At 38.6% G+C, this 20294-nt stretch overlaps 1 protein-coding gene across 1 annotated transcript in view; it reads right to left on the reverse strand.

Annotated features, from left to right (window-relative positions):
- The window catches only part of srbd1 (S1 RNA binding domain 1), a 50884-nt gene extending 34357 nt beyond the window's left edge, over positions 1 to 16527 (reverse strand). Inside the window, exons 1-14 of the mRNA XM_082557592.1 lie at positions 16441 to 16527; positions 16021 to 16085; positions 14580 to 14982; positions 14074 to 14313; positions 13364 to 13530; positions 12547 to 12664; positions 12269 to 12407; positions 11979 to 12075; positions 11695 to 11884; positions 4040 to 4143; positions 3014 to 3121; positions 2694 to 2851; positions 1320 to 1410; positions 1011 to 1118 (exon numbers count right to left, since the gene is read on the reverse strand). Of these exons, the coding sequence (XP_082413718.1) occupies positions 1011 to 1118; positions 1320 to 1410; positions 2694 to 2851; positions 3014 to 3121; positions 4040 to 4143; positions 11695 to 11884; positions 11979 to 12075; positions 12269 to 12407; positions 12547 to 12664; positions 13364 to 13530; positions 14074 to 14313; positions 14580 to 14982; positions 16021 to 16085 (1988 nt within the window). The 5' untranslated portion in view covers positions 16441 to 16527. The remainder of the gene's footprint in view (positions 1 to 1010; positions 1119 to 1319; positions 1411 to 2693; positions 2852 to 3013; positions 3122 to 4039; positions 4144 to 11694; positions 11885 to 11978; positions 12076 to 12268; positions 12408 to 12546; positions 12665 to 13363; positions 13531 to 14073; positions 14314 to 14579; positions 14983 to 16020; positions 16086 to 16440) is intronic.
- Positions 16528 to 20294: the final 3767 nt, after the last annotated feature.

The following is a 20294-nucleotide window of genomic DNA, read 5'->3' on the forward strand; positions in this document are numbered from 1 at the left end:
AATAACTTAATAACTTATTAATCATCATAATACTATGGGGGTGGCTGTAGCTCAGGTGGCAGAGCAGGTCAGCCATTAATCAGAAGGTCGGTGGTTCGATCCCAGGCTGCCTCCTGGCTGCATGCCAAATATCCTTGGGCAAGATACTAACCCCATGTTTGCCTACTGGTGGTGGTCAGAGGGCCCGGTGGCACCAGTGTCCGGCAGCCTCGCCTCTGTCAGTGCGCCCCAGGGCAGCTGTGGCTACAATGTAGCTTGCCATCACCAGTGTGTGAATATGTGTGTGAATGGGTGAATGACTGAATGTAGTGTGAAGCGCTTTGGGGTCCTTAAGGACTAGAAAAGCGCTATACAAATGCAGGCCATTTACCATTTACCATAACAATTCCAGATCTTGCTGATACCTCTCCTCTTTCATAATGAAAGAGATTACATATTGGCAGTTAAGTTGTATAAACAAATCAAGGATATTTCAATAAATCACTTACTTAAAGGTTTTTTTAATATTTTGGTCCTAAAAAATCCTTGGGTGTTTTCTAAGAGTAGGAACCATGAGTGCAGTTAGCCTTGGCTTAGCCGAGCAGTATGGCATGTTTTTTGCAAACACCATAGAGAGGAAAGACAACAGACAAAGTTAACTTTAAAAATAGTCAGAACAAATACAGTTGCAAATATGTATTAAACTTTGAATTATTTCAGCACCAGTTCAATTCAATTTGTTTCTGGTGTTACACAGATTCATAAAGCTTGAGCTTCACTTACTACTATGTAATTTTCCTTTCAGAAAAAAACACATATCTTGCAAACCATCCAAAAATATCTAAAGGTCCACAGTTTACAGCCTTCTGTTACTGTTTAAGATGCAAATCTTGCAAACCCAAGAAACATTAAACTGTGCAATAGAAGTCAGCCCTCTGGAGAGTCATCTATCAGCCATCTTTTATAAGCATTTATTTCTACTCAGGATAATAAATAATTTACGAACTATTCCAAAGTATAGTGGACCTTACCAATAGGACACATCCAGCGGGTGAAAATACCGCCGGGAGATGAGGTCAGCGAAGAAGGACTCTGTTTCCCGACATGCTGTCCCATTGCCAATGACAACCCTACTACAGCTAATATGGACAAGATGAAGAGGAGAAAACTGAGGATTAAGAAAAAAAACATCAACCTCTGAAAAACTGCAACTGGGTTTTGAGTTCCCTCCAGATTTTAATAATATACAGTTCAGTGGACTTTATAACACCAAGAAAGCAGACAAATACACAATCTGCACAGAAATACTATGATTAACAGTGACTCTTTAGTTGTAATACCTGTATTTGGTCATAAGGTGGCGTAATTTCTCTGCTTCCCTTGGTTGGTTTGAATTATGCAGGTACACAACATCAGTTTGGAGAATCTGACCTTGGACAGATAAAAGTAGCAAGAGAGAGAGAGAGAGAGAGAGAGAAATTACAATATTGCTGATATGTCACTATGATGACAAGAGGAATTTAACAGACAAAGATGTATGCTATAACGTAATGTCTCTTCCCTCTAAGTTGAGTACACAACCTATAATCCATCCAAGCTGCGCCAGAAAGTCAGTCACTTCACTGCTTCATTAAAAGAGAAGTTTAGATCTGAAGCTGTGAAATGATGTGAGCCAGGAGACACAAACCTGTGACCACACCACACGGTATTTGATACTATTTAAGTGTGCCAGCATGACTTTTGGCCACACAACTGGTAACCCAGAGGGTGGGGCAATCCCTTGCCAGTTTGAGGGCACAACCACTGAGTGACATGTCACTCAGTAAAATGGACACAGCACATACACATAGTTGTGTGCACACAAAAAAATAAACCCACCAGGTTCATGCCAGCTCTATCAAATCTAGTGGTGCCTGGTTACACGGCAACCTTTCAGAAAAAATCTTTGGCTTCATAATTTGCCCAGTAACAACTGGAAATGTGTGCCATTGCTATGTATATCCAGGTTTGAATTATCAATAGCAAAGGGAATTAAGCACAAGTGTCAGAAATCACAAGACACAAACGAGGGAAATAAAAATTCACTAGTCATAAATTTGAAAGGACACTTAAAAAGTGTGATAAAATACAGTTGGCAAAAGCAATGACGTGAATTTATACTTAGTTATTGTATTAAAATATGACAATGAATTGCATTAACTAAAAACAAACCATCTTGGCACAGCTGTTCTCCTGAGATACAATGCACTGCAGTACTCAAAACTTTCAAAAGGTTTAGGGTAAAAGGGTAAAAATACAATTCCCTTTATAGTTAATGGACAAAGGTGCTCTTTGGAAAGGGCTACAATGATTACAATCACAAAAAGCCTTTAGAGATGCTTTTTGAGCAGCAAAAATGGATGTGGCTCATGGCTTTGTCTCCCAGTCAGATAACGACTCAAAAACATTTGTTGCTCTACATCCAGTAGACCGAAGTCCAGGACAAAGCCCTGATTTGAATCCCTGGGTAAATCTGTGGGATTCTCCGATTCTAAATTGCCTTTATATTTCCATCTTTCTTCAACATCAATGTGATTTCATCATATCTTTAGCAATAAAATGTATTTTTTGTATTATTTGTGTAGGTACATGAGTATGCTTTTTATACACTGACTTGCAAAACCAAGAGATAGCTGACAGTGAGTCCACTTTTGTACATTTTTGTGTTTACTTACTAGTAGGTGAGAGAATTGCCAGCTTGCAGCCATGTCTGAAGCCAGGGTCCACCCCCATGATGACACAGCCTCTCACTGGACACACCAACAGGCGCTGGCGGAGGTTGCGCACAAACATGGCGATTGACTCCTTCTCCGCTGCACTCGTCAGCTTAGTCCTAAAGAGAGAAAATGCAAGATAGAGACAAATAGATAAGTTAAAGAAGAGAATGACAACATCAACAAAAGAGAAACTGAGAAAGGATCAAAAAAGGATCATGGTGTAAATGGAAAAACTGATATTGGGTGAAAAAACACTTTAAAATCCAAAATCCACTTACCTGTAACTCCTGGTGAGGAAAGGAAGAATAAGCCTTTTATATGAATCCTCCACTGCATTCCTAATGATTGCATGAAGTTCTTCTTTTGCAAATGTCTTTGGCCTCCACCTGCATTAAAGCAGTGGGGGTAAAGAGTGTGTTCTTCTGCAAGGCGTTTCTACTGCTTAACGTATTTTGTCAAAGCAAATGTGCCTTTGCAAACTGACTCTTGTGCTCCCAAGAGATGCTTTGCAAATGTCATCAAAAACCCAATCTGTACAGAACCTTTTATTATAGTTTAAACCAGGTGGAGTGTTCTGCTTGTCATATTTGGTGGCACATAAGGAAACTACTCCTTTAATCATGAGAAATACGTCTTATCATTAGAGTAACATTTTGTTACCTTGCTTACAAGATGCCTAAGAATATATATTTAAAAATGGATAGCGTACTTTACAAATAGTACTTACAAACAACTGCTATTTGCTTCTTTTTCTATTTTACTGATTATTTAAATGGCTATTTCAGAGTGGCAAAAAACAGAATTAGCAAAAGTTGCTGTTACCTAGGAAAGTGCTGTGCTACTCATGCTTCCCAAAACTAATATTAAAAAAGAATACTAAGAAAATATTCAAAATTATGAGAATTGTTGCTAATAATAATTTCTCAATGTAAAATCTAATTTAGAGATACCTGAAGCATAAGTCAAAAATAATGAATGGATTGTATTCAATTTGGAGTATTAAAAAATATTAAATTTTCATTTTTGTCCTCTTGAAAAGCAATAATGACTCTCCAGCCATTTCTTAGTATTTCTATTACCGACTTCAGCCACAGGCAAAAACAGCCACAAAACATACAGCACTGGTATCATATGTTCAGTTTTGTGCCTTTTGTACAAAAATCTTAAAGTCAACAACAGATGCCACACTTTCTGCCTTCTACAGTTCCAGTTTTGTATTAAAATTTTTAACAAAACATCATATGATCATGGCAGACACATGTGTCAGTGAGTGTAACAGTGTTTGTGTATTACTTGTGTCTGACCTGTTGTTGATGCACCACCTAGTGAAGTCACTCTTCACCCTGTCGGGGATGTTCACCTTCACTGTCAAAATCTTGAGACTCTCCCCTCGGTTAATAGCCAGCGTCTGCACATATATGCACGCATGAATGCAATACATATATTTCCACCAGTTACCGCACAGACAGTTAAACAAGACTCGCTGTTGTCCCTAAAACCAGCATCCACTGAAATCATAAATATTCAGATTAATTTATGTGTGTATATGTGATATACTTCATTTGAAGTATGATAAATAGCAACGGCTAGCAGAAATATTTTAGAAAAATGTATATTTTATGTGTATATTTTGTTTTAAAACACATAAGGCTCTGTCGCTTTAGTGCATGAACACGCTTTACTCACACAAACATACAAAAAAGAAAAAATCTTTGAAATCTCAATACACGTGCGCTAAAAGTGATGAGCCTAGGAGTATATCCCGTGGCCAGGCCTGTTTTGCTGTGCGGTCGTTCCCCCCTCAGAGGAACTGTTACATGCTGTTAAGCAAACAGTAGTAAGTGTCTGACCTTTTCAGTGGGGAACCTTTAGCCTGCCATAGAACAGGGCCAAGAAACAAGACGTCAATCTGGAGCCCAAGCGGAAGAAGCAAGCTGACAAATGCCACCACCATGCCACCATCAGCACTGAGACCGCAAGGCCTTCCCCCCACCCGCACCCACACAGTGCCACAACCATTACCACTCAGCAGCACCCTCGGAAGGGATGCGCCCATGTTCAACACACACACAAATAAAAACATAAAACACAGCTAATGGCATGGCAGAGACACGGATTAATGCAGCAAGTTTCCTTAAATAATGATGAAAGTTAAGATTTCTCCTGTGTTGACATGTTTCTCCCCAGAGCTGCCTCGCTGACTATGAAGAGATTTCTCAAAGAATCTTTATCAAAGAACTAAAGTTTAAGAGGTAGTCTAAAATAAAAAATTAAAAAAGGCAAAACACTTCCTTATCTTGGAATTTAGGAAAGCCCATGAGTGAAATTAAAGCAGTAAATACAAAACAAAGCCTTGTTAAATCTGCGCTCTTGGGCTTTAATTATTTTGGGTAATTAAGAATGACATATACTTTTATAGTGTTATTCATACGACACTGTCTGGCATCAACGTGTGTATCATCAACTAGAAATAAGAAAATATTAATAAAGTTTTCAGAAATTCAAGAATTCATAACACTTTAAGTAAATAGAAGCTGCACAGATAAACATAACAGTCTATCTATATACACAACACTATAATGTATGATAAAGATATAATTCAAATATGTATTTCTTATAAACAACTGCAAAAATGCACAACTGTACCAGAATTTTAGCTGCTGCTTCTAAGGTTTTATTGATATCACAACCTAAATGGAGGAAAAAAAGAAATCTCTCCACAGTGTAGTGGTTTACACATTCAACAGATCACCAGTTCAATTCCAGGAGAAGACACAAATTCCTTTGGTATTGCATCAGGAAGGGTATTCGGTGTAAACCCTTCGAAATCAAACATGCAGAGATACGTGCTGTGGCAAGCCTTGGTGAATAAGGGAGCAGCTGAAAGTAGCTTTCTGGAAAACAAACAAACACTAAATTCATCTTCCTTGTTGCTGGTATGTATTCCAAATTCAGCTATGGTGCCAACAAAAGTAAAAGATCTAAGTTCATCCAACAGCAATTTTTGTTCATGCTCAGGTTTTTTCTATAGCAGATGACGGTCCTCAGTGATGATAAACACCAGTGTCTGGTGCTTCTCTCACTTTCTCTCAGTTTCTATCTGAGTTGGGTCACTGATGGGACACACAGGGTGATCTGGAAGGAAGGGTGATGTGAGACAGAGTAAGAACTGTGTTTGTGTTTTAGATGGGCCCAGAGTGACAGGTAACCAAGTAGTGGCCAAACCCTGACAAGAGCAGACAGACCGTCTCTTCTAGATGCCCCTTATTCCTCCCACCAGCCCTGAAGGGAGGGCAGTCAGCCAACAACTATACTCTGTCTGTCTCCTTCTCTCTCTCACCCTTTCTTTAGAGGAATACTGTCATCAACACATCTATCCATCCGACATATCAAGGATAAACAAACAGACACACATATTCAGTGCCAACTTGCAGACTTTTTGACTTTGTTGACACACACAGGACACATTGTATATGAGTGACGAATGTGGTTGTATAACAGCTGAACAAAGCTGTCAGTAGAATGCTCAATATCCCTATATAAGTGAAGGCCAGTAGGATTAGAAATACAAAACTGGGCATATAATGGTCTGGATAAACAATAACCAGTAAAGTATATGGAATAATAAAACAAAAGTATCTTTACACAGTTTGATTTCATTTAAAAAATACGCTTTGTAAGGAACACACATGGAGTTTCCCATTCTCACTGTCGCACAGTGACGTGTTCTCACTACTGGTGATATGTCGCTTGGTTTAGGTAAAGGTAGCGAATAAATACATTAGGTGCAGAGCGTGAGGGAGGAAGGAGACAGGACACCTGATGTCCACTCGTAATCACTGATTACACAGACTTTGTACTACCCAGGTGGCAAAATAACATATTTTATATTTGACACATGAATCTGATTCAATATACCGCAAGTTGTACAAAGTTATAAAATCCTCAGAGCATCTCGGGCATTAAAACCATTACATAAACTCAAATATACCACATGTACAGTACACACACACACACACACAAACAAACAATTTTGCAGTACAAAATGTGAACATACAAATAATCTTGTTTTTCTCCGCCTGTCCATCAAAAACAAGTGTTTAATTGATAAAACAGTTCCATTTACCCAAGCTTCTCTGCAGGCAAGCCCCAGACTGGAGTGCTGAACTACCATTTGATCACAGCGCAAATCGCATTAAAAACAGCCCACTGCATGTTTAACAAATCTTCCCTGGCATACTCGAGAGCATAGCAGCTGCTAATAGCTATAAGGTAAACGTGTACCCTTCAAAGAAGGCCTCAAATCATGTTAGTCGGAATTAAATCTGAGCTAAAGAGGGCACAGCTTAGCCTGGTGTGTGGTGTGCTCTTACAAAACTGAGGAAGTTGGACAAGTGAAGAACAAAAGAAGTGGCAGGCGCAAAAAACTATCAGCAGATGAACAGTAACCGAAAGTCGTACCATTGGGAAACAGTAACAAGAGATTTTGAATGTCCTTCATGAAGCCTGGAGAACTATTCCTGGAGACTACATAAGTTTGCCTTAGAGAGTTCAGGCTGTGTTGAAGGATAAAATGATACCGACTTTTGAGCTTGTTGAAATTGTACAAATTCTGCTTTTGTCTTATATACGCTACAATAAATCACTGTACTTTTTCCCCCATTTTCACTCATAAGAAATCATAAGAAAAGTTGGATTTTTTGTGCCTGAAATCATTAGCTGATTAACAAGACAACAAAAAGTACTGAATTACTCATTTATTCCTATAATTTGTTTATATTTTCAGCCCTTTTTTCAAGAAAAGTTGAAAAATGCCAAACCAAAAAGTTTCAACTTCTAAAGTTCAGGAATGCACTCTTTTCCTTCACTTCATGTGGTCATAAAAATCAGTGACATGGATTTTAGAAGGCAGCACGAGAAAAATCATCCACCAAATCTGTTATTATGGATTCAGAATTAAACTGTCATTTCAAGCCCGTACTTTTGAATCAAGGTGAACACCTAATGTTCAGATGTTACCTTCTTGCTTAATTCTTTTCCTTAATGTATTTAACTTTGACGATGAATTAAAATGTACCAACACCAAAACCTAGAATCCCTTTTATGTGTTACTTCATTAAGGAGATTAAAATTCTGAAGATGTACTTTCCATGCTACCTAATTTTGTTTTCCACCACAGGAGATCTATACTTCCACACACCCTTAATACAATGCCTTGCACTTTATTTTTAACAAACTACCACGGCTGGGGCTTAATAAAAATGCGCTAAAGCAAACGGGCAAGTGTGTGCTCACACACATGCCTCCTGTCAAAACACATCTCCCACCTGCTCCCCCTAACTGCCAACTTGACGGCTAGAAAAGGTTCATATTAGCCGGAATCTGACAGCTCGCAGGGTCACAGCAGCCTGTGGATTAACGCTCCGTGACAAAGGCGAGTCATCGAATTAAAGGCCTTGCATAGAAAGGGGAGGAGAGGCGCAAAGCGGAGGTGATGAGTGGATTGGAGGGCTGACGTTTAGTCAGAAAAAGAGGGAGGCAGAGTAGGGCGAAGCAGGAGAGATAAGTGACGGAAGCACCTCAGCACCACTCATCTGTCCATGCTCTGCCTTCCCTTACTGCCCCCCACTCCTTCTCCCCGTCCTTTTGTCCGCCTGTGGGCCCAGCAGCAGTAGCTGTCACTACAGGAGAGCGCCTGTCAATCAAAGCTCCCTAATCCAATGGCATGTCGGCAGGGGACATGTCACATATGTTAAGAAGAGAAAATGAGGGGACTCACAGGGTGCGCTTGTGTGTGAGCAAGTGTGTGTATGCATGTGCGTATGCGATTAAATGACTGTAGGGCAGAGAGCGGTTGCCAGAGAGTGTGGTGTGGCAGAGACAGCAGATGATGGAAGCTGTGGTGACACATGAGGCCCGGGCCCAACTCTGAGTAACCCACCAGTCACTAGAGGGACAGAGGGGGAGCAGAGGATGTGGTGCAAGATGCAGGAGGGCTAAATATGAAGGCACAGACAAGGCTAACTGTGACTGACAAGGCTAGCATTCAGAAGTGGCATGCATTAAGCAGACAGAAATGACACAAGCAGATGGTGTGCATTTGTTCATGTTTATGTGCATGCGTGTGTGTATTTGAGAACTAGGGTAGTCAAAACACACTCCACAGCTGTAAATGACCTTTATGATCATCAAGAAGACTTGACTTATTTGTTGCTTTTCAAGTTTATTTGTTTTGTATGTATTTTCTCTTATGGCTGGGTTATTACTTGTCTCATTAGTTATATCATAAAAGTAAAGGTGTTAGAAGGAGTAATTCCAGTCGAGGTAAAAAAAAAAATAGGCACAAGAAAAAGTGTGAGTCTCAGCAGCGTAAATGTATCTTACAAATAAAGCAAACTGTCATTCTTTTTGTTTGGTTTTCGCTGTGGAGCAATTTTAGCCACCCTTTTCCGCAGAATTGTTCAAATTGAGCTACACTGAAGGGTTTTTGAACATGAACAGCCTATTTAAGGTCACGCTAAAGCCTTTCAATTGGACTTAAGCTTGGACTTTGACTAGGCCATTCAAAACCTTTAATTTCTTTTTTTGTTTAAGCCATTCAGAGGTGGACTTTCAGGTATGTTTCAGATAACTGTCCCACTTTGTAACCCAAGTGTACTTGAATTTCAGGGCACAAACTGATGGCCAGATATTCAGGATTCAGAATTCATGGTTTCATCAAATACAAGTCACCCAGGTCCTCAAGAAGCAAAGTAGTCCCAGAACACCACATTTCTACCACTATGTATGCTTGTTGGCACAATATTCTTATTATGAAATGCAGTGTTAGTTTTATGTCAGATGTAAAAGGAGTCAAAACTCCCAAAAAGTTACATTTTTGTTTCGTCAGTCTACAGAATATTTTCCCAAATGTCTGTGAGATTATCGTTTATTTATTTATATAGCACATTTAATTACAAGACCAACGTTAACTAAAGTGCTGTACAAAAATACCAAATAACTAGTACCAAATAACTTATAATATTAGTACCAAACACCAAATACCTCTCATACTGTATTAAAAGCCAGTGAATACAAATGCGTTTTAAGATGAGATTAAAAAGACTGACAGTAGTTGCCTGTCTGATGCATAGGGGTAGATTATTCCACAGTTTAGGTGCTACGGACCCAAATGCTTGATCACCTCTGTGAACTAGCCTTGACCTTGGTATGGCTAAAAGCAAAAGCTCATTTGATCTAAGAGATCTAGAGGGCGCATATCGCTGCAAGAGGTCAGACAATTGCCCGGGGGCCTGTCCATTCAGGGGCTTGTAAGTCAGCAATAAAATTTTAAAGTCAATTCTGAAGTGAACAGGGAGCCAGTGAAGAGAGGCAAGCACCGGCGAAATATGTTCACATCTTTTAGTTCATGCAGCTGCAGCATTTTGGACCAACTGCAGTCTTGCAAGGCAGGTCTGGCCAAGTCTAACATATAAGGAGTTACAATATTCCAGCTGGGATGTAATAACAGCATGGATTGCCCATTCAAAGTTTTTAAAAGACAAAAATGATTTCACCTTAAAAGCCTCAGTTTGAAAAAAGACCAATGTACAACTGAGCTAATCTATTTTTCAAAGGTGAAATTGCTGTCAAATATAACCCACAAATTTTTGGCATGCAGCTTAATAAAAGACTCAAGACTGCGCAGGTTAAAATGAGAGGTGCTGGGATTGACACTTGGTCAAAAATTATCACTTCAGTTTTGTTGTCATTAAAGTTAAGGAAGTTAGAGGCCATCCGGGCTTTAATTTCACCGAGACACTGAACTAAGGGCTCCAGTGGAGCAGGACAACTTCTCTTCAGTTGAAGACAGATCCGAGTGTCATCGGCGTATGAATGGAAACAAATGTTATATTTTCAAAAAATTAGACCTATGGGCAGCATATAAATAGAGAATAAAATTGGCCCCAGTATAGATCTCTGGGGAACACCACAAGTAAGGGGAGCTGAAGAAGAGATAAAAGCTCCAAAGCTCACAGAGAAAGTCCTGTCAGATCAGTATGACCTGAACCACTCTAATGGAAGGCCCTTGATGCCGCAATGCTCCAATCGTGAGATCAAGATGCTGTGGTCAACAGTATCAAAGGCAGCTGTCAGATCCAAAAGCAAAAGCACAGCTGAGTCTCCTGAGTCAGGGACTAATAAAAGATTGTTAAGAACTTTTAAAAGTTCAGTTTCAGTATTGTGAATAGCTTTAAAACCAGACTGAAACCTCTCAAGAACATTGTGTCTATTTACAAAAGAACTAATACAATCTTTTCCAAGATTTTCAATTGGAAATAGGTCTGAAATTTGAACGGACACGTGTTGGGCAGGGATGCCAAACATCAAAAGTTCAAAACCTGAATGAGAGTCAGTTAAGAGTTGTTTGCATGCGAGCTTCTCCCTAAAAACAGCCGCCATTCCACCACCACGCCCAGTCATCCTCGGCACGTTAAGAATTAATATCAGCTTTCCTAAAAATGAGTTTAATCACAGTTAATTCACGATTTTATAATGGGGCCAATTACTTTTTCACATAGGTTTAGGTAGCATTTTTTCCCTTAATGAATAAAATCATCCTTTAAAAACTCTATTTTGTATTTACTCTTGTGAAATGTATGTAATATTAAAATGTTTTCTGAAAAAGGAAAATAGTATTAGTAATAGCACTATATATGCAGTGCATCAAAGCCAAAATAAAAATATCCCAAACTCTAAAATATTCAAAGGACTTGAACTGATTGTTTGTTTTTTTGGTGGCTTGGCAGGCAGTTATAGCTAAAATGTAAAGAGAAATGTTTATTACAAAAGCACTCGAGAAAGATTTTAAGCTTATAATCACACTCCAAATGGTTACGCTTCTGCTATAAAATGTATTTGCACAAAACTTTTAAGGTAGATTGCAGACAATTCTTAAAAGGATAATTAAACTTCCTACCTGATGGGGTTGGATACGTTGGATGTTACAGGTGAAGTCAAAGTAGAGTTGGAACTTGTCAATGTCCTTGTTTTTATTTTGCTCGGCGCCTGCTTTTGTTTTGTGGCCTTGGACAGGTTTCGCCTGTTCCTTTTCCTTTAATGCCGACTTAGACACAGACGACTGTATGCTTACAAAACTTTTCTCACATCTGGCACAAAAAAAGAAAGACATACAATATTAATAATTCATGAAGATACAAGAAAAATGAATTCGATTTTATGTGTATGTAGACAGACTCCTACAATGTCTTCACGTAGGTGAGTGTTTCAGGATCTTTGGCCATCATATCAGCCAATATGTGCTCCACACCTGTAGCCACTTCTTCCACTGATGACAGACCTGTCACACATGTACACACATCAATAATGTACTTTAAATGAGTCAATAAATCTTTAAGAATTTAGAATGTGATTGTGTGTGTCTTCATCTGCATTGCATAACCATTTAAATCATTTGGTAATCATTGGCTGGTTCAAGCAATACACAAAACAGCGCAGACCATGACAAGAGTGTGCACATGTTTATCAGTTACCTTCAGTACCAGGTTTTATCCATGCCCTTAAATCTAGAGTATGTGGTGTGTTCATCAATGCAGAAGCAGCGTCCTCAAGGCCAAGTGCTTTGGCCCTGCGAGCTTTTGTCAGCTTGCTGCCTTTCTTATAGGGGGAGTACTGCAGGCAAAAACACAAACACTGGACTGAGCTAGTTATTAGTGCTAGAGCCCTTTTCATGTGCGGAGAGTCAAGAATGAACTAATCTTATTACAGTTAATTGATGGATAACACTTTGGAATACAAATTTGATTCTGACCACATGATCCAGTTCATCAGCTGAACGGCAGTTCCTCAGGTTTTGTTCCAGTTCAGTTGTTAACACCCCATCTTTCTTCAGGGTCTGAACCACAGACTGAGTCCTCTTTGCCAAAGAACTGAAGAACAAATATACACATAGAAGAAAGACAGATTATCAACTGTGCAGGACAAACACACAGAAATCAGAGAAATACAAATCAGCCACATGCAACTATTTCAGGCTTTAAAGCTTGACATATAGCACCATCTAGCTGCAGGACTCAGTATAGTCAGCTCATGTGGTTTCACAAATCTAATTCCAGTATTCTAAAATGCTCTTTCCATGCTTTTAACATATTGAGGGCATGAGTAGTGTAAGTAGTATAAGATCCATCCATCCATCCATCTTCTTCTGCTTATCCGGGGCCGGGTCACGGGAGCAGCAGCTCAAGCAGAGAAGCTCAGACCTCCCTCTTCCCAGCCACCTCCTCCAGCTTGTCTGGGGGAACACCCAGGCGTTCCCAGGCCAGCCGAGAGATATAATCTCCCGTGTCCTGGGTCTGCCCCGGGGCCTTCTCCTGGTGGGTCATGCCTGGAACACCTCACCCAGGAGGCGCCCAGGAGGCATCCTTGTCAGATGCCCAAACCACCTCAACTGGCCCCTTTCAATGTGGAGGAGCTGCGGCTCTACTCTAAGCCCCTCCCGAATGGCCGAATTTCTCACACCATCTCTAAGGGAGAGGCCAGCCACCCTTAGAGATAGGGTGAATCTGAATCTTATGAAAGTATAAGATTCATTTTTTTTTTGTTTCATTGAACATCTTACATTCACTTACCATAACTCCTCATAAACCATCTGGACATCTCGAACAGCATCAGCATCCATGTGGTTAATCATGTCTTTCCTGTAGCGCACCATGAACGGCACAGTGTTCTCCTCACGAAGCAGCATAATGATGTTTGCACATACCCATCGCTCCACACATGTCAAGTGGGACAGCACCTGGGGGGGAATCACACACACAGGAATTGCAACTCTGCATCTACTCTACATGCATATATACACACACAGTTAAGCAGGTAGGCAGAAAGACACAAATTAACCTTCAGCAGAGAGCATTTGATTATATTTGATATGCAGAATTCTGGATCTTTGTGTGTATTAACTGATCACTGTTTTTTAAATATGTCAGTGTGCATTAAGAACGGCTACTTGTATACTTATGATTTTCAAACATCAGTAATGCAATACACTAAATTTGAAAAAGCAGTTGTGACTTTTTTAAAGTGGCATTTCTCTCCAGTAGCTTATCACCTAAACTGCATATGCGAATCACTGTCACATAGCCTAATTTAATTCTTGAGTCATAACTTTATGCAAATGAAGGTAGAAATATGCTTTTTGGCCAGGTGGTGGTGGTCACCTTCAAACTGTTCGTTTATTAGAGCATTTATTTTCTGTCTGAAACTAAGTGAGGTGTCTTTTTACCACCTGACAAAAAACAAACAAAAAAAGAAACAATTCCCACATAATATATAAAAATACCTCTATCAAGTCCCAGTTCATATTGAGTTCATTCCTCAAAGACTGCGCTTCAGATGATGGTAAATTAGTCGGCCGTCCCATGCAGGCAGCACTGGTCTTTTGTTTCTTTAAACAGGGCTCATCAAAAGTAAAATCCTCCGCATCTACTTCCTCTTTCTTCACTCCAAGCCAAGCTTGTGAAGACCCCTCGTCTGCCCATCTGTCTCTCTGATAGGATTCTGACACAATAAATGACACCCTCTACAAGAAAAGAAGAGAAAGAAAGGAAAACAAGGAAAAGATGAAAGAAAATATAAAAATGCAAACACAAGACATTTAGAACATGGACATTTTCTGCAGACATCAACTCAGAATGTAAATATTGATGTGTAGTTCATTGTCCAGTTTTTAATATTATAAATACAGCCACAGTTTTGTGTAATTAATGGGTCACAAAAGTTAACTTATAATTACATTCTAATATGTTTCATTTGGCTGTAATTATAAACACTGAAAGTTTGCCTTACCTCTTCCTTCGTTCTGACACTTGTCCCGCTCTCTTCAGCCCTCGTTTCCTCTGGACAGTCAGTTTGAATTCCTCCTGTTTTTTCTCTATAATCATTATCCACTTTTTTCCTCTCCATTCCAGCCAACACTGAGGCTTCAGAATCCTTTAGACTTTTAGCAGCCTGTGTTTTTCGTCCTGCTGCAGGTTTACGTGGTGCCCTTAGCTTAGGTTCTTTAGGCACTTTGGGAGCTTTAGGTTCTTTGGGTGCTTTTGCCTCTTTTGGTTTTGCAGTTTTCTTGGCAGTTGTTTTCTTTTCACCAGTTGCAGTACCTCTAGCAGTTTTGTTGGGGGCTTTTGACTTTGGCTTCGGTGGCCTCCATTCCTCAGCATCCTCATCACTACTCACCGTTTGGGAAAAAGATCTGATGGTGGAGTAAAGAAAAAGAACAAAATCTGTCAATTATAACACCAGAACCAAACTTGAACCTTTCTAATAACTTTATAATGTTTTTCACAGGTGTTTAATGGATTGATAGTTAGTAACATGCAAGCAACCCGAACAATTAGTGACATATTTAACATTTAACACGTAATACCCCTTTCTAAGGCCTCACAAAGAAGGCCTTAAACTTCAAATGATCCAAAATACAACACCTGTTTTGTCACTATAACTAAAATAGAACAAATATAACTTTTAAAAGTGCTTCATTTTATAATTCATTTTATTTCCCTTAATGTCATTGTCTAGGAATCCGTTTCCTGATTGGTCCATTAAAGTTTAAAACACATTACACACAGTAACTATTAAAAAATAGATTAATACATGTTAAGTATGTATCTTATTAATAGAATTAATACTATTACAGATGATGGCTGTTGCAAAAAAGCTATCTGTAGCAATTTCGAAGACATTAGGGTTTAAGTGACCTTAGCCTGTGCCTGTCATGTCTTCCTATGTTTTTATCAGTTTTGATTGTTTTAAATGTATAGCACTTTGGTCAACAGTTTTTGTTTTAAATGTGCTATATGAATAAATTTGACTTTGACTTAGATTATCATAAAAGACTAGCTCTAGACTTGGTGAAACTTGTTTGTTGTCTGCATACCATCTTATCCACAAGATCCTGAAATTCTAGTACCTTAAAATTCCCAAAAGCAGAACATACAGAAATCCACCACTTTGTATTATTGACCATCACGTAAACAGCTTCGATTTAAACCACATAATGCATTTTTTTAAGCTTCAGTTTGTGAAGCTATGATGTAATTCACTTACTGCACACTAATTTATAACTCTCAAGGGCTTTTTCATTGAATAGAGAAATCTTTTAAAATACAGGATTTAACAAATGTTTTAAGCAACCTGTTATGAAAACAATGGAACATTATTTTCTGCTCCTGACCACAAATACTGTACGGCATTACTGAGTGGGTGAAATGAACGAGTAAAAACCACTTACAGGTCGGAGTCCACATCTTTGTACTTTACAGCGTTGACAGTAGTCGCTCTGGGTCTTCGCATCATCTGTTAGAGGAGGTATTTTGGTAAGAAGCATTACATCAAATTTCATCGTTAAAATCATATCACATCGTGTAAAATTATCTGGCTTTAACAATAATAGTGCACTGTCAGTGCCGTTGGGCGAGAGTTACGTCGCTAAACAATACTCAGCCCATTGTATTCAACCATAAGACCATTTATTTTTGCTGAACTTGAATTGTACGTGTCTGCTAGCTAACAACAGAATCGGCGTTATGTTGGTTAGCTGTTTCAAATTTGCCGCTACATGATGAAGCAAGCAACGTTACTGACATAACGAAGCATTTTAATTCATGACACAATTTTTCCGCACGGCATAAAGCGTGACTACCTACTATACCTTTATACTGTTGATAATACTCAAACTATTTGTGGTTATTGCGCTGGAATAGCACTTTGTGCAGTACAACGACTGCTTCCTGCAACAAAATGGACTGAGCCAATCACAGCAACCAAAAGTCTTAAAGGGCCAAAGACTCTTCTTCCTTGTATTTGTTGTGGAAGGTGCACACTGCCACATACTGCAAAGGAGTGGTCAAACTCATTTTAGCTGAGGGGCCAAGTACAGCACAGCCTCAGTTTCGTGACTTGGGAATTTGTGAATTGTAAACGAGAGTATGTTTGCAGCTGGCTTTATGGCATATGTAATTGTAAGTTTCCCTTCCAGAAGGAGATTCGTTTGTCCTTTTTCACCTGTCCTGTCGGCAGCTTTTCCAATCTGAATTATCATCTGAATTTACTGTTGTGCCAAAACTATTCACTTTTCCAAAATTAGCTTGATAAATTCTCTGTATCTCTATCCTCTTGTTTGTGTTTACCTTTTTCTTTTATCTATTTACGTATTAATTTCCTTTTTTTTCTTTCTTTCTTTTTTTTTTTTTTACAGTTTTTCTCCATCGCTTTGGCTCAGTTCTGACAGCAGAAAGGTCATTCTCGCTACTCTTAATGCAGAACTCAAATCTGTGACGCATATTCTCACTCATATAAGACATTCTCCTTGTTTTTACACACACTGCTATTGTGTCTACATTGTTTCTACTATTATTTCTACATACTATTATTCCTCATATGCCTCACTACTATAGCTATTTGTTTCTGTGTTGATGCACTTCTCACTACTCACTTTTATGAATTCTGTATGGATGTCTGAATCCTCTGTATGTATGAATATGTATGAAAGAGCAAATACACTAACACTATGTCAGAGGTTTACTTGCAACCAATAGAAATGCATACTTGACATGGATTTGAACTGACATTTGGTGAATGTGGAGGCCATATGACTACAATGTTTTTCCAGTCTTCTATTGTCCAATTTTTGTGAGTCTGTGCAAACTATAGCCTCAGTTTCCTGTTCTTAGCTGACAGGACTGGCCTCCAGTTTGGTCATCTGTTGCTGTAGCCCATCTGCTTCAAGGTCAGATGTGCTTTCAGAGATGCTCTTTTGCATATCTTGCTTGTAACATCACTGTTGTCTTTCTAACAGCTTGAATTAGTCTGGCCATTTGTTTTCTGACCTCTGCATAAAGTTTTATCATTTTGCTTTTCTCCATTTCTGTAATTTTGTAAGTAAGTAAGTAAGTAAAATTTATTTATATAGCGCTTTTCACAGATAAAAAAAATCACAAAGTGCTTTACAACACAGGAAATAGAAATATAAAACAATATAACAGTAAATAAAACAGCAAATAAAACAATGTAAAACAATAAAACTATAAAAACAGCATAAAAGGAAATTAATCATATGCTTTTCTAAATAAAAATGTCTTCAGCTGTTTCTTAAAACAATCAATGGAGTCCGTGCAGCGGCGAGACAGTGGAAGAGAATTCCACAACCGTGGTGCCACAGTCTGAAAGGCCCGATCACCACGAGTTTTAAAACGAGTGCGCGGTACCACCAGCAGTCTCTGATCCCATGACCTTAAAGCCCGAGAAGATGAATGTGGTTTCAGCAGGTCAGATAAATATTGACGAGCTTGACCATGTAGGGTCCTAAAGGTTAGAACTAAAATTTTAAAATGAAACCTAAAATTTATAGTCAACCAGTTAAGGGAGGTCAAAACTGGAGTGATATGAGATCTTCTCTTGGTGCCTGTTAAGAGACGTGCTGCAGCATTCTGCACTGTCTGAAGACGATTTAAGGCAAAGTTGGGACAATGTTAATGACTTTCTTTTTCACCCACATTTGGATCACTTAAATCTACGACAGTCATTCAGGCAGTAATGCCTGGACTGGAAACAAACATCCTTAAAATATTACAACATACCAAGCTTCTGTGATTGAATGCAAAACAAATGTGCTGTTTGATCTAGAGCCTGCACTTGTGACTGAAGAATAAATACATTTTATTTTGATTATGTAAGTAATGTAACTTCCAAAACAAAGTTGTGGAAGGCCTAAACTTAGTTTTAGAACAATTAAATCTGAGACTTTGTTTCATTGTAAGATTATAACAATGATGGCAATATAATTGTTTGATGTTCAGCAGAACAGTGTCCAGTATGTTGGCTGTTATACTTTTTTGCATTTGAAAATAAAAGTTGGGCTGATTTTAATGCCATTACAAGAATTGTTGTTAATGGGTTTGTTTGTTTTTTTAAATCATACTTGCATACAGTGTTCTATTAATACAAGTGTTGTACTAGAAATTTCAAGGATGATAAAACATAATGTGAATTTATGAACCGCACCAAATCACAGACTTTTGTAAAGTTTTAAATAAATCCTTCTCATTTCATTGTGTTTTGAAACACTTAATATTAGGCCTATATTTTTGCTGTACTATTTTGAAAGTAAGTAAAAAAAAATAGCAATTTGATGTCTTAAAATGACAAATTTTGACAAATGTGAAAAAGATTTTGATTGTTGTAGTGTCTTTTGAACAGGTTAGTCTGTGTTATGAAAAATGCCTTAACCATTTTGACAGCTGCATTAAGAGTGGTGAAAATTGTTCCAAAATTATTGAGAACAACTGTAGGCTTATGGTTGTGATAGTTGCCACTAGTACTTCTTGTTTTTTAAAAGGGGAAGATGTTATCAGAACGAGTGTGTAATCAATACTTCACATGGATGACTCAAAGTTATGAGCACACTGTCAAAACTCTGCCCTGAAATTCTTCACTCGGTGCTCAATTTGAGCGTTTAGAGGCCAGCCCACTTACTGAGTTTAAATAATACTGAGATTTTTATTAAACAGAGCAGAAATTAATTGAACTGAACTTTCCTTTTTCTTGGCTGTGTGCACGCAAGCAATTTGGTAAATGTACTAGTTCTTCTATAGCACTTGTGAGCACTACTTGAACACTCAAAGCACTTCATACAACATGCTTCCTTCACCCCTTCATGTTCTATATAACATTCACACTTGATGTAATGGAGAACAATCTGCAAATTGTTTAGTATCTTGTCCAAGGATTTTTGCAATGAGGACTGGAGCAGTCAGGGATCAACGTACCTACCTTCAGCTTGCTCTACTTTCTGAGCTACAGTCTGTTTTGAATTATAGTGAAATTGTCACGGTTCTGGGTCATTTTGACCCAGCTTTTTCTGTTTCTTATGTTTTGGTGTTTTTCTGGATTATGATTTATGTTCTGATTATTTAGAGATACTGTTTTGATTATTGTTATTATTGCAAGTTTAGTTCAGTGTCAAGTCTGTCTCACTCTGTCTAGTCCGTGTCTTAGTAAAGTGTCTTGTTTCCTGTTTTACTTTGAATGTTCACGTTCATGTCTGATGTCAGTGTGTTCAGTTTTACTTCTCCCCTGTCTCGTTAGCCTAATTTCTCCCAGCGGTGTCTCCCTCCTGTTTCCCATTGCCTGATTACTCCTCTGTGTATATAAGCCCTGTGTTTTCCTTTGCTCTCTGTTGCGTCGTACTCTCAGATTGTGCCTGTGTGTTTCTGTTTCCAGTTGTTCATTGTCAGTTCATGCTTTGTTTCATCACCAGCAATAAAGCTGAGGGGTTTTTTGAGTTGCAATTCAGTGTCCGAGTCCTGCATTTGGATCCTCATCTCCGCCTGCCCGCACACAGAGCCCTGACAGAAATGCCTGTTAACTGAAAATTGAAATTAAGCTATTGTTATATTATATTATATTATATTATATTATATTATATTATATTATATTATATTATATATGTCTTAGGGTGATTTGCGTACATATACACATGTGGCACAATAACATGGTAACAGGGAC

This window comes from Aulonocara stuartgranti, assembly GCF_965226115.1.
Source record: "Aulonocara stuartgranti genome assembly, chromosome: 13".
NCBI lineage: Eukaryota > Metazoa > Chordata > Actinopteri > Cichliformes > Cichlidae > Aulonocara > Aulonocara stuartgranti.